The sequence below is a fragment of the Saccostrea cucullata genome, unplaced genomic scaffold, assembly GCF_032062105.1.
Source record: "Saccostrea cucullata isolate Sc308-1 unplaced genomic scaffold, CSIRO_AGI_Scuc_v1 ctg6841, whole genome shotgun sequence".
NCBI classification, from domain to species: Eukaryota; Metazoa; Mollusca; class Bivalvia; order Ostreida; family Ostreidae; genus Saccostrea; species Saccostrea cuccullata.
The window spans coordinates 10,001-33,556 of record NW_026928206.1 but is presented as its reverse complement, the minus strand read 5'-3'; the positions used below and the strand labels follow the sequence as shown (position 1 = coordinate 33,556).

The following is a 23,556-nucleotide window of genomic DNA, read 5'->3' as shown; positions in this document are numbered from 1 at the left end:
AATTTTATATCAATTTTAAAACAATTAAAAATCTTACTATTGTTTCATCAAACTCCTCTCCTTTAGGATTGACACAGACAACCATTCGGACTTTTCCCTCTCCATCAAAGTAATTCTTAAACAGGTGGGTCAGCTTGGAGTCTCTGTAGGGAACCATCTATAACACATAACATAATCAGTTAGTCAACACTTAAATCCTCAACAATGGTTAAAAACGAATTGGTATCTATCAAAGCTAGTAGAAACTTAGGCATGGATTCAATTTTTTCGACATTTTTAGCAGGAGTGTTGAGATCACTAAAATTGAAAATTGTTATCAATTTGTTCTACACTGGAGAAAACAGTTAAGAACAAATTGCTAAATTAGTGTCTTGATAAAAATTCTACTTAAGATAATGAATTTGTTAAAGTTCAAAAATAGCAGATTTAAAACTAGACCAGTAAGAAATTTTCAATCATGATCTGAGTCTTCTGACATGGTTTCAATATTAAAATCTATTTACTCTTCTTCTCACCAAGGGAAATATAAATTACTCAGACTAGTAACCCTGAGACTACCTTGTTGGAGTTGTTTTTCTGGTTCTCACGTAGAATCTCTATACAGTTCCTAAGGGCCATCAGAGACTGGTTTATATTTCCTACAAACATAGAAACATATGATCATCAGACTCAAATATTTAAAGGAATTTACTTTATACCTTTTACACATAAAACCAACAAAATTAATTTTTTGTTGTAAAGAAATTCAGTGAAAGACAGTGCGTCATTTGTACATACAGGTAAAATGTTCCTTGCAAAGAAAGACAACCCTAGCATTTCAAAATCATTTCCATTCAATGTACAAGAAAAAAATCTAATTTTCAATGGATTCGTCCTTCATCTATAATGAAATTGAATGATGCTGCTGCTTGTAGCTTATCATATACATTTAATACTAATAGCAATCAAAGATGAAGATAGTCATGGACAAAGCAATGTACTGACCTGCTTCTTTGAGCCTGTCCCCGGCATTCTTTGTTCTGTGGGTCCTCTCACTCCCCGCCAGGTCCACTAATGACAGCTGACTCACACAGATCTTGTCGGGGTCCTGTTAAGTGTTAACACAAATTATTATCAGTAGTAAACAACATTGTTATGGACAAATATATTTCACTTTGTTCCTATAATTGTGTATACTATGAGTTCTTACATCAACATAGAGGATTTTTTCTAGTTTTTAAGTGATATATGATAAAATAGTTAGACACGATAAATTTATGGTAATAACTAAGAAATGTCATTTATTCAAAACAATAAATGGCTACAAAAATTTGCTAAACTTTGCTATACAGTGCAATACAACTTCTTTGGTATGCATTGTAATGTACTTTTACCTCTGAATTATGACTATTTCTGAAGACTTACCTGTAAGACTTCCTCCCCCCGGGGGTCTAGGGGGGCCTGGACCAATCGGATGTTAAAGATACTGTGACTACGACTGGACTCGGCATTCAGAGCTGTGTGGGCCACCTTACGTCTCTTCTGACCTGTAATGTTATAATTAAATAAACTAATAATTAAATCAGTGAATCAGAATGTTAACAGACAAAATTATATTGTGTAAAACACTTTTTGTGCATGGTTATTGAAGCATTATTTTGCAAGACTGCCTAGTTGCAAAAGTTAACATGTTGACGATAAAATTTTTTAAAAAGGTAAAACTACCATTAAGGGGGCCTACTATAGTTTTATTGTGTGAAAACTACAATAGCGAAACTCTTCATTTTTATACCATATATAAATTACATTAACTCAAGTGTACATGCTAAGTTTGGGGGATATCTACCGTCCAGGTATTTTTGAGGAACCGTCTCAAAATACAGGTACATTTACTATAGGATTACATAGGAAAATGCCAATTTTTAGCACTTTAAGGTAAGGTTTGCGTTTACAGGGAGATAACTCTTGCGAATCACCAAAGCGTTTGAAACAGGCGAATTTAAACCAGCGATGCTAAGCATCTCGGTAACGAATTTCCTCTGTCATACTTGATGTTTGTTGTCACTTATTGTTAGGACTAAAAACAAAGGCCGTTTTCAGGAGAAAGTCTTATAACAAATCAAAGCATAGGAATCTTACAAGCCTTTGAGATTAGCGTGATGCATGTGGATGAACCAATAAAGGAGGACTTGTTTATTTTGAATTTTTTCGATACGGAACGTGGCAAGTTGCACGGCCATTCCGATCAGAAGAAAGTCATTGACGCATTGTGCTGTTGTGTGTTTCTCGCTTCACCACTACACTAAAATTTTAAGTGAGAATGGGAAAGAAAAAAGAAAAGGCCTGAGAGTATCCTGTAAAGTATTATGCTATATGCATTCCAAACCAGGAAGAAAAGTCACGGTGCATTTGACCATGTCCAATGATGATGTTGACAGTTTGATTGTTGATAGTATTTTCATCAGGTAATTATTTAACTATTAATTTTACTGAAAGTTATGAATGATCTAATGACTACGGATTTGAAAAAGATGAATAAACGGTACAAGGATGTCAGGATGTGACTAATATCCCAACATTGCCAAAAAAATAAAAATGCATTCATTCAAGAAATTATGAAAAATAAAATCCTTGCGTTTTAAGCCTAATATTTGTAACATTATTGGAACAGGTATTCAATTGTTCAAGTTACCTTTTTAAATGAGGCTTGATTTAATTAATATCTCATTTTCTAATTAATAAAAAAAGAGATACAGATTGTGCATGACAAGAACATTAATTTTCTTCATGATCAAGCATTTGCATTTCACTAATTCAATCTGTAAATTTTACAATAATTTCATATTGATTCTTCATTGATTATATTGGAAATTTATTCTTTTCATTGAGTGAATGAAACTCAGTGCAATTCCTTATGCAATTCCAAAAATGCAATTCCTTAAATGTTATTGTAAAATTGAACACATATGATTTCAGATCATGGGTCATTAATTGGAATGGATAAGAACCAAAAAAAGTACTTCAGTGTTTCCTTAAAAGATTTGTGCCATCAATCAAAGTAGAGTTCATCCTATAATAGCTCAAGAATATTAAAGAATGTTGGATGGATCAAGCTAAGATGTTGAACCAGACATGGCAAAATCAATGGAGATTTGGAGAAGAACTTCTGACTTGTTATACCCAATGCATATTTTTATATGTCTATAGATTATAGAAGAAAATTTAATGTTTAACAACATCCTATCTAGTATATACATGCTGTTTTCCATATATTTAGAAAATATGTGTATGTGATGATTGCAGTGCATGCTCTGTTTGTCCATCTTTGAATTTGTTTTCAGTAAAATAAATGTATACATCATAGGTATTAATTGAAGGTTGCTTTTGTCTATACTTACATGTAACAAGTTTCTTAAAAGGGTTAATAAAATTGCAAGGAAATTAATACATGAACAATTAAGATTAATATTTTATTCATTAAATTTTGTTCTTACCAGGACCTAATATGCTCAAATAAGTATTTCTGAAAACTGATGAGTTTTGAACATAAAGCTGCAGTGAACATGTATAATTATATCTACTGTAACAGTTTAAAACATCTCACTTGGAAATTATAAGGTTGTTAATTTAGTAGGAATGATAAGACCAGTTTAGTAATCTACTAAAATTAAAATCTTTCACAAATACATGTAGTTTATTTTAAAATTGTTTACATTTATAATCTTTTAATTTTTTCTGTATTTTGATTTTAAAAAGGAGAAAATTTTGTTATATTTTAAATTATTATTTCATGGATATCAAGGAGATATATCTATCACTGTAGCATTGTTTCTTTTTCCCTGTTCTTGACAAATATTTATGACAGTGTTTTGTCATTTTGCAGAATTTGCCTTTTCTCTGAAATCAGAAGTACTCTGTAAACTCATTAAAGTATGAATTGATGTCTCTTAGAATTCATCTTTATTTTGTTCTGTCTGATATTTCAATTTAGATTCTCAGACTACCTAATCCAATGAGCTAATGTCCATGAAGTGTAGAAATAGGCCATCTTTAAAAAATGTTTGGTTGTCGGCCTCTCCAGACAGACTGACTAAAATGACCAGACTGAAAACTTTTTTTCAATGCAGGGCCGTATTTTTTTCTATTTATTCCTCTTATCCCCCTTAAAAAAATGTTGTTGAAGATTTTCTCACCTACCGACCCAATAATTTTACCCTGAGTCAAGAGAGGGCAAACAAACATTACTTTAAATATAGCATTTCTACTCTTCGAAGTAAAGAAATCATTTAATTATGAAAACAGCAGCTTCGTGGATGCAATGCTTACAACATTTCACTCAAAAAATGACATACATGTATAATGACAGTTACCAGCCATAACTGAATAAAGATATTTCGCTACAAAGAAGTCTAGAAGTTACTACATGTTGGAATAACTAAATAAGCATGAGGTCAAATTCATAGGCTTTTAATTGGTTTTGTTGCAACATGTTCTGAGGTATGTTTATATACATATACATGTACTTTTGAAGGTGTTGCAGTATAATTCATGGACAACTTCATCAGAATATTTAGATGTAAAGATTGCCATAAATACTAGAGTTCTTCCATGGAATAAATTTTTAGACCATCATGTAGCACAGGAGGAGTTTTATTTTGAATATTTTTGGCCTATTTATGCCTAAAAACAATATCAAAAATAACATTTAATCTTTAACATTCACCATGACAAGGTGATATCAATGTTGTCTTTAAAAGTGTAGAAAAAGCCTGATTTTTATGTTCCGAACACATAATATAGCCCCTGTTTCCATGGAAATAATATTGGGGACATACATATTTTTTTAGTTCAAATTAATGAAAATGATCAAATTAATAACTTCATGGATTTTGATGGAATCGGTAGATATGTAAAACGTTGATTTTTATATTTTTGTTGCCATGGCAACGGTTTCACTTTATCAATGAAAATTGAAAAATCTTCTTTTTTACCCAAATTTTCACATTTTTGATAACGGAAAATTTAAAGTTTAAATATTAGAAGCATGAATTTTACTAATTTAGGTCATTTTAGTTATAAAAGTTTGATAATTTATAAAATAAATCAATTTTTTCAATGAAAATAATATTCGAGGTGAAATATGAAATACGTTAAATTTGGCGTCTTTTACTAAAAATATGGGACGGGCAATATCTTTGAAAATCATATTAAATGATGAAGCTAATCTCCCTGAATAAATTGATATACAGCATGTGTGCATATTAAAAAAAAAAATATGAGTTGGAGGGAGACGCAAACCTTACCTTAAAGCAAATTATACAAATACTACAATAGACATTTTGTTCAAACTATAATATTTGATGGGTATTACTATATCATACAATATATGTAAGAAACACAAAATTCTACAGTCCTGTGACCAGAGGGGGCATCTCAAAATGCAAAAAATTAGCAAATTTTACTATTTTTATAGAGTACTACAAAATATGACGTACACAATGGATTCACATGAAAACATAATAAAAAATATTGGAGATATTCTCAAATTTCTAAGTTTTAAATTTCAAGAGCGTATGTTTATTACTTTTTCTTTAATAATATTTTTATTACTCCTTTCTTTAAAGATACAGGTTATCATAACGTCAAAAACACACTGCAACGGCGTCAACCTACCTATCAATTGCAAAATCGGTTAAAAAATCAGTTTTATCAAATTGTAATTACATTTTCATACCTATAATTTCTTAATTTTGTTTAATTTTAATAATTAGGCGAAAAAAGTTGCATAAAAACAGTAAATACGCTTCATTTTACTATGATGCGCGAAATATTGTGCAATAGAAACTATAGTTGGCCCCCTTAAATCACATTGTACAACATATAACACTGAATATTTAGGACATCTTCAGCCTGTCATGGTACAGTACCTTTAAAGAGAACCTCAAATGCCTCCTCTGGACTGGTGATCTCCACTTCTACACAGTTCATCACGTACATACAATCACTGGAGTCTGTCCTCAAGATCTTAGTCTGGGGAGGTCTACAACACAGAGACACACAATTATTATGTTAATCCAATGTATACATTTCACATTATCTAGACTGGTGCTGTTACACATCACCTAGACTTGAAATACTTTATATATATATATATATATATATATATATATAGACTTGCTTATTATCCAGTACTATAGCAATGTCAAGTCACTGTATCTTTGAATTCAGATGTGAGATCCTATGGCCCTGCGACTTACTTGTAACCTGTGATGGGGTCGTATGGCAGTTCCTCTAACAGATGATCATACATGTAGTCGTTGTAGATTTCTATGTAGGAAGTGAGGTCCTATGACTTACTTGTAACCTGTGATGGGGTCATAAGGCAGCTCCTCTAACATGTCGTACACGTAATTGTTGTAGATTTCTATGTAGGATGTGAAATCCTATGACTTACTTATAACCTGTGATGGGGTCGTAAGGCAGCTCCTCTAACAGGTCGTACACGTAATTGTTGTAGATTTCTATGTAGGAGACAAACACGGCGTACTGGTTGTCATCGTCCACGCTGGTCAGAATGGTTGGATCACTAATCCTCTCCTGGTCACCAAAGTTACCTCTGTAAACACACAAACTTAATGTATTTTTAATCAAAAATAATAGTTTACCCTTGATGTATATTTAAGTAAACTTTCTTTTACTTGACTGTCTTGAAAATTTACACAAGTATTTTTTTCTGGGACGATGAAATTAGATTAGGCACAAATATGACAAACTCTTCTCTCAAGAGTACCTTTTGTTTGAGCCAGGTGGTGGTAGTTCCTCAACAAGTAAGAAGTTGGTTTGTTTTACTTTTTTTGCCTTCTGTTTGAGGTTTTTTTTGGGGGGTGGGGGTAGGGACTGGTTGTCTTACCTTCTGTTTGAGGTATTTTTGGGGGTGGGGGTAGGGACTGGTTGTCTTACATTCTGTTTGAGGTATTTTTGGGGGGTGGGGGTAGGGACTGGTTGTCTTACCTTCTGTTTGTGGTATTTTTGGGGGGTGGGGGTAGGGACTGGTTGTCTTACCTTCTGTTTGTGGTATTTTTGGGGGTGGGGGTAGGGACTGGTTGTCTTACATTCTGTTTGAGGTATTTTTGGGGGTGGGGGTAGGGACTGGTTGTCTTACATTCTGTTTGAGGTATTTTTGGGGGTGGGGGTAGGGACTGGTTGTCTTACATTCTGTTTGAGGTATTTTTGGGGGTGGGGGTAGGGACTGGTTGTCTTACCTTCTGTTTGTGGTATTTTTGGGGGGTGGGGGTAGGGACTGGTTGTCTTACCTTCTGTTTGTGGTATTTTTGGGGGGTGGGGGTAGGGACTGGTTGTCTTACCTTCTGTTTGTGGTATTTTTGGGGGTGGGGGTAGGGACTGGTTGTCTTACATTCTGTTTGAGGTATTTTTGGGGGTGGGGGTAGGGACTGGTTGTCTTACATTCTGTTTGAGGTATTTTTGGGGGGTGGGGGTAGGGACTGGTTGTCTTACCTTCTGTTTGAGGTATTTTTGGGGGGTGGGGGTAGGGACTGGTTGTCTTACATTCTGTTTGAGGTATTTTTGGGGGTGGGGGTAGGGACTGGTTGTCTTACATTCTGTTTGAGGTATTTTTGGGGGGTGGGGTAGGGACTGGTTGTCTTACCTTCTGTTTGCGGTGGGTGTTTTAGGGGTAGTTATGCCTGGCATTATGTCCCTCTTTTGTCGTTCTATCATGGCATCAGCTTCAGACTGCACCTCAAAACCGTTCATCTTGTCGGATTTAAAGACCTAAGAAAAACATGATTAGACTTGGATGTACTGGAGTTCATTTAGCTTCATATTTCATGACTTTGGCATAAAAATAACACCTTTATTAACTGCTACTTAAATACAGCTACCTCATCCTATTCTTATATTTACATAAAACTCAATATTTCATGAAAACAACCCAAATTTTGTGTCCAAAGTAAAATGACAAAATGACAGCATTACTTATTTTTTCAGTTTACTCCCAACCCTCTAGACTTATTGTCAGAAGAGGAAGTATTTTGTGCTATTTAAAAAAAAACTTGTGTGTCCCCATTGATATTATTGTTATCTGAATAATAAAGGCTGCATTTCTACAGAGGCTCGTTCAAGTACAATAATTCTCTGTCATAAACATGATAAAGAAGGCTAATGTTAATCTCTATGATGGGTAATGAGTCTAATCATAAATGACTTACATATTTCTTGGCCTGGACCCCACTGATGCTGTTAAACAGGACGTCTAGACATCGTGGGAGGATCCCCTGATCCTTGGGGGTGCCTGTCATCGTGTAGGTCTTACCAGAGGAGGTGATTCCATAGGTGAACAGCAGCCCTGTAAAACAGTACAGCTAGTAGGTTAGATCCTAACTATAGAAATTAATGGTGACCAGGTGAAGAATGTCTACATTTAAGGTTACCATAATCTCTAAATCATGTACATGTATTATTAAACATGTGTATTGTGTAACAATTTATTTATTGCTGGAGGGGTGTTTCACTGGATTGATTGATTGTATACTGTTTAATGTCCCTCTTCAGAATATTTCACTGATATGGAGACGTCACCATTGCCGGCGAAGGGCTGCAAATTTAGGCACTTACAGCCTTTGAGCAGGGAGGGATCTTTATCGTGCCACACCTGCTGTGACACGGGGCCTCGGTTTATATGGTCTCATCCGAAGGACCGCCCCATTTAGTCGCCTTTTATGACAAGCAAGGGGGTAATCCGTACTGAGGACCTATTCTAACCCGGATCCCCACGGGGCTGTTTCACTGGATGTACGATACATTGTTTTCCAAACGTCAACTCATTTTATTAAATTGTTTATTCTCATGACATCCACATTTGGTTTCACTTTTTTCCAAGCCTTGGTTGTCAATTAAATGTAAAACACATGCATGGAGCAATTTAATCTGAGCATGATATGATAAGTTGATGTGTTTGAGTTCACAAATACTACTAACTTTTCACTCTATTAATATATGCACATTTCTTTAAAAACATTCTGTAAATTTGAAGATCATCTCATAGAATCAACAATTACCATTTTTGCCCTTAATAAGGTCGTCCACCAGGGGGCAGGCCACATAGTCAAACACGGCCTTCTGTGATGTGTACTCATCAAATATGTACTGGAACGTGAACTGGTACTGTATAATACAAAAGGAAAGTAAGAAACCACATATACCTGCAGACTGAGTGACACGAAGATAAAGTACATGTAAATGGATATATCTGAATGAGAGAAAACCTTAACAGAGGAGAGCATGCACATATTTTCCTTGTAGATTTTTAATTATGCATAGGTATTTTTTTTAAATCTTTTTGCACAGGTTGCACTGCAGGTAGAAAAATTCTTTTAACTGTCTTGATTCAAAGAATTCATTGTTGCATATTTTCAAAGACATATTGCAAGACCTGGGAACTGTATTATTATTTTTTTTTATTTTAACCTTAAAAAATTTGTAACATAACAACATCTTCAATCTTAGTAATTCGAATTTGATTGGACATGCCTTTAGACTACACAAGCAATTTCTGACAAAAACCAGAAAGTCTTATGGAGCTGATATAAATACTAGCCCAAGGAAAATTCAGACTTGAAATTTTCATTAATTCTTACCTCTTTGATCTGTCCATTTCTGGCCACTGCTAAAGAATTCTGTAATAATAACAAAAACACATGTACATGCTGTGGACAGGGTAAACAGATGTATGTATACTTCTTTTCTGTCAGATATTTTCCCCTTTGCAATTTGCATGTAAAATCACATATAACTTTGGAACAAACCTAGATGATTTTACAGCCATTGATATGATACAGAAATCACTATATTAAAAATTCGTTTGTGGTATGATTAGGATGGCATGTCAACCGATTACACAGATTTTTGTTTTATGAGATCATACAAAACTCTGATGTTATTTATCCCAGTCCTACCTCAGGTGGTATCAACTGAACCACTGTGGTGCTGAGTGGCTTTACACAGCATGAGTCATTAGGATTATCCAAGGGGCGGACCCGGCAGTATACCTAGAAACAAATAAAATGGTTGCTTAATACATGGCTCTTATTGCTTAATTTCTTCATTGCTCTTTCAATAAATTTTGGACATGATACATTCTGACATTGAAATCCACTAAATTTTTTACACCACAAGAATTACTTTATCATAATATCTTTCTCTTCAATCATTAAGATGAAGAATTAATAATCTGATACTTGTATTATATATGTACTTGCAAGGTAATTTTTTTGGTAGTATCTGTAAGCTGTTCATGAGTTGACCAGAAGATAAATGCAGTATATATTGTATAATTTTCTGAATTAATGTTCTTGTAATTATAAATTTACCTCTACTGGGTCGACTTCCCCTTTCTTCTTGGAGTTTTTCCCTCTCCTGTAAACAAGACAAAACTGTTTAGCCAGCATCACTGAGTATATTCTAAGCCTAGGTAGTTAGGGGACAAGCAAAAAGAAGCACCAGTTGTTTTTCTAATTATTTCAGTTCATATCACATCTAGCTGCAGAACTGTAGTGGTATGGTTTTATATTTTCGTCTTTGACCATAACACAACATATTCAGAAATTAAAATGTACAATTTGCGACGCAAAATTTCTTGTGCATGATTGGTAAAATTTCTCAACTTTCCATCTTTGGTCAATCAATTACCTATCACTCTACAATTTTAGATAAATTCTTTAACTAATCTGTGTATTTCATTAACCTCCAAACCCTTCATACTTGTCTCTACAGAACAGTATACACTTGTTTTGATTTTTGTCAGATAGCAAAAAATTCAAAACAAGCTTATTTTTTGCTCTTTATTGACAACTGTAAAGGGTTGGGAGGTGAATAAAATACTCACACTGGTTTAAGAATGTGTCTAGAATTAGGGATTGAAAGGTAATTGACTGACCAATGCTGGATAAAGGAAAAATTCTTTCCAACTGTGCACAGGAAATATTGTGCCGTAAATTGTACAATATTTGCATTACAGGATCTGTAGCGATATGGTCAAAGACTAATATATAAAACCATAATGCCACAGTTTGCAGCTATATTACACACCCTACCAGGTTAAACCTGGCCTTCTTTGTTATGTTTCCTTATAACCAAAGTAATGAAGGAACAAATAATAACAGGATGGAGAAAACTTTAAATTTTCACATTTCTAAACTGACAAACTCAAACTAATTTTTTAAATTACACAATGAAAGGAAATACATGCTTTGAACGATAATTATTTTATTATCTGTCACTGGTAGGCCTAGTCAAGTCACATGAAAAACTTAAGAGTCTAAACATATGACAACAAAGGATGGTCTTCACCATGTTTACAGAGGAATGGCGGACTAAGACCAGTTTTGTAGACCTTACCTATAATCATATACAAATTCAGTCACTAAAAAATAATAAGCTAGTATCAAACTGTGTATAAATTTTGAATCAGGCCATTTGTAAAAATGTTTTCAATCATGTCCATCTTTGTTTGTCTGAAGATTGAATGGAGGAACAAAACAGGTTTTAAATCACATGCATCGAAAATGTTCAATTATCCCCTCCATAAACATATTTTCTCTCTGTCTTAATGTCAATAAAATACTTACTGTGGCTTCATAATTTCATAAAAATACAACACATCTGTAAGAAATTATTCGAGAGGACTGATCGCTCGTGTGTAAACAATGTTTCTTCCGTGCTCGTTTAAAATTTACCTCGGAAAATCACATGACCAATCGGCGCTCTTTGCTAGCGCCTCTAGCGGATATAATGACAAAAAGGTAGATAACTCTAAATAATTTGCAAAAGTTGCAATAAGCAATGATATTTTGATTACACGGTCACCGATGATTTAATCACTCTCAAGAAATAAAATTAAATTTGTATAAATTAAATGCTGACAGGGACCTATATACTAGTTGGTATATAGGTCCCTGATGCTGACTATTCTATTTATTGAAGATTCTGTCTGTTTTTTGATATTATAGTATAAATATATTTTTGAATGAGAAGTTTTATATCCCACCGCTGTTTAAGCAGTTGGTAAGCGTTATTTGTTTCAAATATAATTTTACAATATAAAAGATTGGACAAAAATTCTTACAAAATATTTTAGTTCCTCTTCAGATTTATTATAAAATTTTGTCATACAAAATAGGTGAACAATAACTTTGAAAAAATAACTTAATAATTCTTCTTTTTCATTCAGTCAAATTAATCATTTATCCACATATAGTTTGACAAAAATATGAAGCCCGAATCTTAAGAGAACAAGCACCAAGGCTTCACATTCTTTTAAAACAAACGAACAAAAAGAAATCTACATCATATAAGAAATGTTATTGAATTTAAAAGTGCCAAATATATGTATTGCTATTTTGTAATTTTGTTTTTTAATGAATTCTACATTATTTGAGACCCAGACTCCTGGCGTTTTCATTTACGTAATGCAAATATGTTCTATAGTTCAAATTAATTATTGGGATTCGTTCAAGAAAGAAGTTATCCTTTTTATTCAAGGATGTGAGCTACGTTTACTTTAGCGATTCACTATAGATATATTATTTATTTATCAATTGTTTAATATGTATATAGTAACGAAGAATTTAGTTATACATGTGTTCCAGTATTCAATATTTTTCATATAATTTCAGACGAAGCAGAATCCAATTTTGAAAACAATCATATGTCTACCTAGCTATTAAGAAAAATTCTACAGCGTCCTGCCCTTTTCTGTTTTTCGATCTTACCTTTCGTTCACTTTCGGTGTCGTTTTTTCATTATTTGTTACTGGAGATCCCACCCACTTTGGGCGAAAATAACAGATATTTTCCATAATCCATGCGCCGACCCGTGCATCATCGGTGTGTGACATCACTTTTGACGTCACAATACGTTTGACGTTTAATGTTATATCTCTGACAAAAACGTCAAACTCACAAAAGGAATTCAGGGGCCCGTTTTACAAAGGAACTTACGACTAAGACCAAAATCTTGAGTTGTTTATAAAATTTTGCAAAATTAATGATTTTATTTAAAATTACCAGTGTAAATTATCTCACTACATTCCTTTCAAAAAGATGAAAACCGTTTCAATATAATGTAAATTAAAAACATGTAAACAGAATAAAATTTTTGTCTTAGTCGTAAGTTCTTCTGTAAAACGCACCCCTGTTTTATCTTTTACAAGCTGCTTTATTTGTATAAAAAGTACATAATATGATTTGAAATTGTACGTACAATTAATCAATATTTTTTCTTCGTCTGTCGAGAATCGTGAAAAATAACAAATTGTAAATTCCTCTATTATTTTTTTTAATTGGTTGTACATGTTTTTTTCTGCAATGAAAATGAGTATCTATCGACAAATGGAATTCTTGCTGTTTTACAATGACGTCCCAATGTCATATTGATCTATCCAAAAATAGAATTATAATAATTTTTTTCCAAATTCTCTGGAGGTAAGTTTTCCATCAATATAATTCCTTTATTTCACATTTTGGAAAAGTTTGATCAAATTATCGATGAAGAATTGATTTCTTTCACTCCGGGTTGCACGTGCATGACTGACATCCGTCCGGCCCGCGGGGTCCTATTTCATAACTTCCGCCACAGTTAGCGATGCATCTCTCCATATCCATGCAACTTCCTATCAGTCCATGCACTGTTAAATATTCAAGATATGAATGTAAAATTAACATTTGTAATATATACACATAAATTGCATCTATTTTGCAAAAAAGTGAATGGATAAAACAGCTGCCGTCTGTTCAAAGAGCATTGTGAAAAATTCTTCAAAAAATTAGAATGGCAATCAATGTTTCACAATCACGTCTTGCTTTGTTTTGTTTTTTTGTGTGTGTGCGTTTTTTGTCAATAACAAATATATATTTATTAAAAAATTATTCACCATTTATATATAAAAAAAAAATGACGTTATTTTTTGTTTGGTAAGCATGTAATATAATTAATAGAAAAAAATCACCCACTTTTCCCATTTTTGGCGGAACATGAGGGACCAAAACACTCTGAATTGTAGGCCACCTTTTCCACTGTTACAGATAAAGAGACAATGACTTTAATTTGTAATCTAAGTACTATAATAAATATACAAGGTCATTTCTAAAAATGAATGGAATCTTTCAGAAATGAATGAAAAAGTTCTTATTCTTTTGTATCTCAAATAAAAGAAATCAAACTGAGTATACAAGAATAAAATCATAAAAATAGATATTCGTACCTTCCTTATCTGTTGGTTTGCCTGCCCCTGGACCTATTAAAGAAATTATAAATAAAACAAATAAATTTAAAAAAGAATAGATTAAAATTCCAGAGAGAGAATGAGAGAGAGAGAGAGAAAGAGAGAGAAATACCCATGGATAGCATTGGTCCTTGCATTGGATTATGACCCGCCCCTCCTCCTCCATTTGCCGCCGCCATGAAAGGAGATTTCATAGCACTACCCATACCTCCACTTGCTGCGGCGGCGGAACTCAGCGATGCCTTAAACGGTCCGCTCCCCCCAGATCCACCACCGCCACCACCTCCCATCATCATACCACCGGATCCACCTACAAAACAATACGAAAGGTTAATTTTAAAGCCTTTTATTAATACACGGGGTAGCTGCCGAACTGTAGCTCTCCGAAAAAAATATATATACTGAAAGGAAAAAGAAACGCAGGGTAAACTTTTGAGTTGAATTAAATTTGTTTTTCTTAAAATACTTTTTAGTTATCCTATCTAACTTTTACAATCATCTTTCAAAAAGATATAACCAAATTCTCATATGATTTTGTGTAATTATTCATGAGTTATTGAAGCTCAAATGACGATACCCCCCAAAAGGGAAAATCGAAAACTCTCATTATCTTCAATGTCCATCTCTTGCATCTGTCAGAGTTTTACTTCTCCTTTGCATGGAATTTCATCTGAGTGTTTATCTTTCAAACCCTGGCTATATTTAGCATGGGTAACAACGCAAAAAAATAAGTCAAACGACGCGCGCATGCGCCAGTGAGAGGAATATAACAGTAAGTTGACTGGCTCAAAAAAACAAATTGTGGAATTGTTTTCTTTCAAATTTCGTATGAATGTAATGATTATAACCGTGTATACTATAAATGGCTGTTTTTGTGGTAGTAAGGTGGCGATTTAAGAGATGGGAGGACGAATAACCCGCTCGTAACATGGCTCTGTTTCGCGTTAACGTCATCGTCACGGTTGATTGAAATCCACTCCAGACCCTCTCTGACAACGGCTAAAAAGTTTTATGGGGGAAAATTTACAAGAGACTGCTTAGTAAACCGTTGTTGCCTTTTTCATTAATTAGGCAATTCGAAAACAAGACCCCATTGAACTTCCGTAAACTGTGCCAAGATTGCAATAAATTCATAATGTCTCTTAATATTGAAAAACGATGTGCATACCTCATATGCCTCAAATAATGCAACAAGATTTGTGAAAAAACACGCCGTTATCAAATTGCACGTGTTTTGGGCTTTTTAGCGGTTTCCCTACGTGACGTCATAAATTTTACGGTTGAGTAATTCTGAATACTGATTTTGATGCACAGTAACTAAATTTCCCATCTGACCAATTTTCGTAATTATCGGTCATGTGGTCAAATTTTTATCGGCAATTATGCTACCCTGCGTTTCTTTTTCCTTTCAGTATATATTGACAAAAATTTGGAGAGCTACAGTTCTGCAGCTATACCCTGTCAGACTACATGTGGATTGCAGATTACATTTAGTACTCAGTAAGCCATGATTCAAAATAATCTATACTCAAGGGAAATAAGACGAATATTTGGCTGATAAGAGTTACCTCCCATTCCCATGCCTCCTCCTGAACCACCCCCGGTCATACTGGCACAAAACGGACCCGCACACCCGCCGCTGGATCCGCCTATGAATACACAATCGTTTACATTTTTTTATTCCAAGCCTTATATTCTGAATAAGCCACCAGAAAAATACAAGTCTATTTAAACATCTTTTATAAATGTATTTCTACCTCAAATATTTGAAGTTCTTCCCTTTTTGGTGTTTTTCAAACACCTAGTTTTGGCACCTTTGCATTTGGATGAAAAAAACCAAAATTCTTTCTATTGAACACAAACCTTTCAAACGCTGTCATCTGACATTTTGATGGTCTCTTTATTTTTAACTTCTTGGTTTCAAAAGTACACACATAACTTACCGCTTGATCCAGCCGAGGGCATCATAGGATTACCACCTGTTTAAAGACAAAAATATTTGAAGAAAACGATTTTTTAGAATAAAAATAATTTAAGGTCTAATAATGACTAAAAAACATAGATGAGTAAAAACATTTTCATTTTTAAAACTGCAAATGACTACACATATTATATATATATGAATCATTATGATAACCAATCCTTACTTAATCAAAACAAAACCCTTGATCTAGACATTATTATTCTATAAAATGTAAACTTACATAAAAGTTATAAAATATATGAACAGATACTAGTTTTCTGTTGCTGATTTTAACATATAAAAAATATCTTTTTAATAACTTTATAATCGATTAGAAAAACGACAATTTCCTTGACCCCCTTTTCTTACCCCCTCCTGAGCTGCCGCTTATACAAAGAGGAAACTGACACTTGTCCCCTCCCCCGGAACCTGTACCGCTACCCACATCTGTAGAACATAAGTTCATAAATACAGACTGAAAAAGTTGTAATCTCTTCAAAAGAGGTTGATTTTGATTTAAACATATTTTATTGAATACAATCAATAAGATTGGACACAAGTTATGCCAACTTAGATTGTCCTCTCCAACACAAACAAAAAAAACAAAATTATATACACGTGATGTACAAGCAACAAATATACAATACAAAAAAAGAAGAAGGAAAAGGTGCAGAAAAATAAGAAAGGAGGGAAATGGGAATGTAAGAAGAGAAGAAAGAAAGAGCTAGGGGGGCTGTAAAAGATATAGAATTGTTACACTGGTAATCCATAAAATCTTTTCGATTTTTTAATATAATTATTTATGAACGGCTTTAACAATGTTGAAATTGTTTTGTTGACCCAAATTTGGGTCAACAAATAAAATTATGTCAAGGTCTATTAATTGCTAAGTTGTTATTTTGTATAGTGTGAGATAATTCCCAAAAGAGAATATAGACTTTTGAAAGTATGTGAATGATTAAAAAATTAGAAACTCGTTCTTGGACGATTTAGTTCACTGAAATGTAATAAAATCAAGGAATTGATATTGCAAGTTTTTTCCCAATACATATTGAAATATTACTCAGTCTGATACATCGTCGCAAAGCACGGCCAAAATGTACGATCTCTCCATTCTTGTGGGAGAGAGCTATATCCAAACTGTGGCTTGAGACGATGAGTCTGATAGAGCAACAAATAAAATGGGACAGACACAGAAACTCGAATAGAAAAATCAAATTCAGGATAATTTAAAAATCACAGAAATAATTTCAACTCAAATTAAAGACAGTACGGTGGCATATTTAGGTCACGTAATTATTTTTTTAAGTACCACCGTAAGGCCGATCTAGCTTGTACATGCATTTAATATTCTTCCAAACCAAATTAATCAAACCCCTGCCTACTGTTTAGAACACTATTTCCACTTCCTGTCATTCCACTACCACTTCCTGTATTCATCCCGGTCATCCCCATGCCACCACTTCCGGCTGTCCAAGTCTGCATCCCGCCTCCACCATTATTGTTGTTCCCACTGTTATTGTTGTTGTTATTGTTGTTGTTGCTGTTGTTGTTTGATGTCTTATCTTTGCATCGACAGCTGGGGCATCCGTCAGACTTTCATGAAAAAAGTAAAGACAGTTAGACCAGGGACTACCATATCATTGTGTGGGGATTTGACAATCATATTTTTTTTCTTCGAGCCAACTTCGTATAAATTCGTTTTTTGAAGGTTTATTAATTTCAAGATTATCAGGCACAGATTATTAATTTTTTTATCATAATTTCTTTCTTTGTAATTGAAAAAAGATTAATCTGCCAAAACTAAAAACTTGGTTTCGCGATCGAGGGCAAGAGGTGGGAAGGCGTACCACCAGTTTGCCCCCACTCTCATAGAATCAAATGACCATTCCTTATCCATAGAGATAAAGATAAATTTTGTGTTAACTCTTATTCTTTTGTTCCCTACATTGTACAATAATCAACGAAAAATGAGGTCCTAAACTAATGATGCTTTCCAAAAACAGACAGAATTAGATTAATTTAATAAATTAAATCAGTTAATTGTCTTCGCTGGAATAAGGTAAGGTGATTTATTTAAATACCTGTGTGTTTCCTATGTCATATCCGGTGTCCTTACATTTGACCATACAAGCGATCAGTTTAGTGCACGCCATGATGTTCTTTGTTGTAGGTTTGGGTCTTGTTGTTGTTGGTGTTGTTTTGGGAGCAAGATTGTTTTCTGCAAGGAAAATGAAACAACTGCCCAAACTGAAGTTATTTGAAGACATTTCTGTTAAAGAAGTTGTGATTTTTAATCACTATCCACTACCTCTTTTGATGCACGTGCACTTCTGACAACCATCTGCACCAGTTTCTCCTATTTTGGCCTCTCCTTTACATGACATGATACACAGTTTGGTTCCAATACAACTGTTCACTTTCTGAGGTTTTGCTGCTGGTGCGTTTTCACAGACAGGCATCCAAGCTTTTACAGCTTTAAAAGAAAAAAAATGAATGAGCTTGCAAAAAAATAAACGATATATATTTTTAAATCAGAAGACGGGTAGTTAAAATTACCCTTGAATCCTACCTGGTGCACAAGGACAAGATTTACACCCGAACTCGTCCGTGACGACACAATCACGTGGACAGTCAATAATGAGCCCTGTGACACAGTATCTGGGGACCCCTGGACTCACTAACGGAACATTTTTAGGTGTACAACCGGAGGGGATAGAATTTCTTCGAGGAGGGAACTTCATCATTACAGGTGAGGGCCCGTTCATTTGAAATGGCGACTTTCCCGCGAAAGAAGAACCCGGAAATGACATCATGCCCACTTCCGGTTTCTTCTCTTTCTCAATAATGATTATGTTAGTTTTGTCATCATTTCCTTTTGACCCCCAGCTCTCTCCTCCAATGCTTCCCCATTTTTCTTCCAAAGAAGATAAAGAATCTCCGTCACTGCCTCCAAATCCCCCGCCCCCCGAGTCTGTGTTAAATCCGCCCCAAGAAGAAGTTTTGTCGCCAGTTCCTTGTTTGTCTAAAATTCAAAACTGAATACTTTATATGCTTTGATCAATTGTAAGGAAATTTATAATCTAAAAGTATCTTTCAAATCAATCATTATCATCAAGAGACCTGAATTGTTTTATTGTATATTTTTAGATACGAAGTCTTCACTATTTACCAAAGCCCTTTTTACACCGACAAACTCGGCATTTGTTGACGTATTCTATACACCAAGGATGGCAATTAGGGTCCTCTGGTGGGCATTGATTTAGTTCCGGTAACTCTGTCAAAAAGTAATTTCTTCTTAGAAAAAATTATAAGAATTTATTACCTGAAAAATTAATCCATCATCTATGCAGGATTAATCGTATAAAATTGTGTGGTATCTTATTAATATGTTATCAATCTTCATTCGATATACCATATACCAGGGGTAATATCTATAATAGAAACTTGAAAAAGAATTGTAAAATCAATATAAAGAGTATTGAACTTGAATAATAAAGAAACAAATTAAATTTAAATAATTGAAGACTATGTTCAACATTATTATTCATAACTTAAGTGAACAATTTAGTAATTGCAGATAACAATTGCCGGACAACGAGATGTCCTTGATTACAAGCCTATGATGCCATACTTACGTGCTCGTACGAAACTGGAGAAAAATAACAGCTCAAGAACAAGTACCAAGAGGGTGTCCATACTAAATTTTGTTTTGAAATCGTCGTTATATTATTAAAATAAAATGTTTTTATGTAGCAATTTTAAAGAAATTATTCCATCAACAATAATTATTAAGCGATCACAAATGATTATCCCGAAACCTGCATGCAAATTTTTCGAACACCTGCTTGAAGGTGATATGAGGGAGGTACCTGACCTAGCTTTTAGTACCTTATTCTGTTTACTGAATTTATTACAAGTAAAAACATCTTATCCAGTACGTATACTATCAGGAACTTATTATGTAACATGGAAAGTGTGATTCTATGAATACCCGGCATAATACAATAACAAAGGCAAAATTTACGTAGTATCTTTTATCATAGTTTGATTTGTTCAGCTGCTAGGGGAAGAGTTAATATGCAAGTGGATGGAGTTAATCTTGTACAAGATCAACCAAACACACTCCAAGTTCACGGTCATCCAAACACTATAAAACAATACCTTTCTTTTTTCTATATATATATATATCATATCAATATTTAATTCTATAAATATCTTATACGTAAACATTTTTGTGCAAATCGAAATACCTTTTTAGCAAATGATAATAAGAACCTTCACCAATCAGGTCACAGAAATGTTTATCAGTTATACAATTCTTGAAGAGCTAAAAGCTTATTCAAAATATAAAATACATTATAATATTTTCTGAAGAAATCGTTTTCTATGTTTCTTCTACATACCATGCTATGTGCAGTATTACTGGACAATTTTAATTTACAGTTGATATTTCATATTGGTGAAATGTTGCGTTAAATTAATCTCATCAAACTTTTATCCATTGTTTTGGGCATTCTTGATATATTTATATTCACATTTTATCGTTTATTTTGGTTAATTATCAAAATTAATGTAATATCATAATTTGCTAGGAAGTGGTATGATCCGGTATCTTCTAAACGGCATGTCTCTTGCTGACGGAAATTCCTCGCACCTGCAAGCGTTGATAAGACCATGATCTCGTCTTCCCGTCGATGACCAGGTTATCAATTCAGGCCAAGTCAAAAGTTTTCACCTGTTACCTATAGAAAATTGCCCACCCACATAATTAAGTACCTTTTTAACAAACATATAAACCAAAAATTATTAAGACTTGGCCTCAAAATAAATAAGTTTCGCAACACTTAAGCATTATATTATTTCGTTTCGGTTTTTCGAGGCTAAGGTTACATAATCTTGGCAAAGAGGGAATAGAAAAGACCAAAGGAGGCAAAATGGACATAAAGTACACAGTTCTAATTTTCACTGTAATATCCACAGCGGCATGTAAGTCTTAAGTATTATTAATTAATACCACAGAAGTTAATTAATCAGAGATAATAAATGAAAATTTTCTGATATTTTAATCATGGCTTCATACTTTTCAACAGTTTTTGATTTACGGTTTTGGAGAAAATTTATCTTATATAGATAAAGGACACAATTAATTTTATATTTAGCACTCGCTAGAAGATAAAACATGTATATTAATATCCTGAGGAAGAGTAAACTCCTCGAAATGATTTAACATTTTTATTTAAAATAACAGTTGTACAGTAGTTTTTAGTTACACTCTAAGTTGCATTATATTATGAAAAGACATTATTATTTGTATATTTTTATAGCCTCATATGTGACTTTTTATCATATACTTTTATGTAAAATGGATTATATATGAATTTATAAACTAGGTTTGCCTAACCCAACAAAAAGAAAGGGTACGATGTCTTTAAAAATCTGCATGCCGTTGCATTTACGCTGTTTCATGTTTTGCTATGGTGACATTCCCAGGTTTCCGAAAGAGAACCTCAGCCAATCAAATGCTTACCCAGGATTCATATAGCAGTGGAATGCTGGGAGCTTCCGGTCCGGGACAAAGCATGACACTTAATCAAAATGCACTGCTCCCCCTTTTGCTTGCTAACCCTTATTTCACCGAGTTGTACATGGAAAACCCTTCCCTTGCTTCCCAATATGCCAAACTGCTTCTGTATGGTAAAGAATGTCTAACCGTTTAAAATTGTCGCAAAATACCTTTTTTTCCAGCATGTATCAAAACCTTTTTAATGTTTGAATGCTTGCTATTCCTAATTTGACTGAGAAGAATTAAATACAATGCTAAAAATTTGTATTGTTTAATGGACATTTGAGCTTTGATAGCTGTTCATTTTCTCCATATATTTCATGTATAATCTTGCTTAATTGAGATGTTGATTGGATTTCAATTTTGAGATTGTTTTTTATACGCATGTTTAGCCGGAAACGTCCGGGCCAACAATAACGACTGTCCGCCATTACCTCAGTCCTGCCCCACTGAGTGTTACGCAATAAGCTCTACTGGATGTATCGTCTGTCAGTGTCCGAAATCTCAGGGTAAACCTCATCATGTTCCCAAATTCAGAGAAATAAAAAATATTACTGGACACTTTATCATTTCCTTTTCATTCCATAGGAAATTCCAGTTCTCTTACTTGATGAATTATTACAGGATCGTCTGCATCAAATTCCAGTCACACTGGAACCGGAACAGGGGGTTCTTCTTCCGCCGGAAATAACAATGGATGTCCGCCATTCCCATCACAATGTGACCCGAACTGCCTATCTTTAGACAGCATGGGGTGCCCTATCTGCTCTTGTTCAACAAGTAACCATTTAAGTTATCAATGCCTCTCATGCAAAAAGTGATGGTTCCAAAAATGACCAAACAAATATAATTTAATTAAATAATAGCATTTTAAAGTGTAAACTGGCGTAATATGCTAACACGACTTTCAAAATTACTATGCGCATTTCTTTAATTTTTTACAGTAACATTGAAAAAAATTGCATAATCTTTTAATATGTTTCAAAGAATTATAGGTGATTTTCTTTTCGTTGACTTTCAAAGATCATCAGTCATCATTACAAAACTCTTCAAGTTCCGGTGGAGCCGGAAGTGTGCCGAAGGTCAACGGATGTGCTCCTTTTCCAAAGGACTGCAGCGCTGAGTGTGCTCACATTGACGCCATGGGTTGTATAGTCTGCGCCTGCCAGTCAGGTAATGGTGCATGACAACCGTAGCTTTTATTGTTTTTGTATCTTCATTAAAACAGATGTTGATATATCCTTATCAGATTCATGAAACGATAAAGTTAAGATAACGGACGGACTGTGATCGATCCCCCCAAAAAATAAATAAATAAAAGAAACATTAATCTGTAAAGTGGGCAAACACCACGGAGCCTTGGAAATTACAAAGGTGGGATCAGGTGCCTAGGAGGAGTGTAGTAAAACTTCATAAATTTTGTATTTAATGTCCCTGATAAGCATTGGCGTTTTAATTAAGGTGGATCAGGACACACCAGTAACGGAACATCTTCATCCTCTTCCTCTAACACCTATCAGGGGAACAGTAATGGATGCCAGACCTTCCCCAAGAACTGCCGTACGGAGTGTGCCGCTGTTGACGCCCGGGGTTGCATCGTATGTCAGTGTCCCACCTCAGGTTGGTTATATGTCTTAAAATTAAAATGAAAAGCAAATTCATTTGAGGAAGATATGTTGAGCACAAAATGTAAGATAATTGCCGTAAAATCGTTTGTAACCTTCCTTGAATTTGTATTGATTAGGTCCT

General features: G+C 34.0%; 3 protein-coding genes across 3 annotated transcripts in view; 1 reads left to right on the top strand and 2 right to left on the bottom strand.

Annotated features, from left to right (window-relative positions):
* Positions 1-22: 22 nt before the first annotated feature.
* On the bottom strand, positions 23-12,866 carry LOC134276771 (kinesin-like protein KIF23; the record flags this gene model as incomplete). Its single annotated transcript, XM_062759057.1, has 13 exons — positions 12,768-12,866; positions 10,368-10,413; positions 9,954-10,046; positions 9,636-9,674; positions 9,057-9,162; positions 8,208-8,344; positions 7,646-7,770; positions 6,434-6,595; positions 5,907-6,019; positions 1,405-1,526; positions 985-1,087; positions 559-638; positions 23-157 (listed from the first exon to the last, which is right to left on the bottom strand). Coding segments are annotated over exons 1-13 (1,347 nt in total), but the record flags the coding sequence as incomplete, so codon positions are not given.
* A 641-nt stretch (positions 12,867-13,507) lies between these two features.
* LOC134276767 (uncharacterized) lies at positions 13,508-19,958 on the bottom strand. Its single transcript, XM_062759054.1, has 13 exons — positions 19,880-19,958; positions 19,414-19,518; positions 18,814-19,266; positions 18,553-18,717; positions 18,326-18,462; positions 17,627-17,837; positions 16,611-16,688; positions 16,222-16,257; positions 15,847-15,927; positions 14,391-14,588; positions 14,258-14,290; positions 14,007-14,069; positions 13,508-13,681 (listed from the first exon to the last, which is right to left on the bottom strand). Exons 1-13 carry the CDS (start codon positions 19,938-19,940, stop codon positions 13,560-13,562), a joined length of 1,743 nt encoding a protein of 580 aa, XP_062615038.1. The 5' UTR covers positions 19,941-19,958; the 3' UTR covers positions 13,508-13,559.
* A 1,161-nt stretch (positions 19,959-21,119) lies between these two features.
* The window catches only part of LOC134276770 (mucin-5AC-like), a 9,463-nt gene continuing 7,026 nt past the window's right edge, over positions 21,120-23,556 (top strand). The window contains exons 1-7 of the mRNA XM_062759056.1: positions 21,120-21,230; positions 21,635-21,661; positions 22,200-22,316; positions 22,432-22,587; positions 22,831-22,980; positions 23,269-23,427; positions 23,552-23,556. The exon at positions 23,552-23,556 is cut by the window's right edge and continues 139 nt beyond it. Of these exons, the coding sequence (XP_062615040.1) occupies positions 21,179-21,230; positions 21,635-21,661; positions 22,200-22,316; positions 22,432-22,587; positions 22,831-22,980; positions 23,269-23,427; positions 23,552-23,556 (666 nt within the window). The 5' untranslated portion in view covers positions 21,120-21,178. The remainder of the gene's footprint in view (positions 21,231-21,634; positions 21,662-22,199; positions 22,317-22,431; positions 22,588-22,830; positions 22,981-23,268; positions 23,428-23,551) is intronic.

What these genes read in the sequence shown, in the direction of transcription:
- LOC134276767 (XM_062759054.1), bottom strand. Translation starts at nt 19,940, where the DNA reads ATGGACACCCTCTTGGTACTTGTTCTTGAGCTGTTATTTTTCTCCAGT. An exon ending in CTCCAGTTTCGTACGAGCAC is followed by an intron (nt 19,519 to 19,879) that starts GTAAGTATGGCA and finishes ACTTTTTGACAG; the next exon opens with AGTTACCGGAACTAAATCAA. An exon ending in ATCTTGTCCTTGTGCACCAG is followed by an intron (nt 18,718 to 18,813) that starts GTAGGATTCAAG and finishes TTTCTTTTAAAG; the next exon opens with CTGTAAAAGCTTGGATGCCT.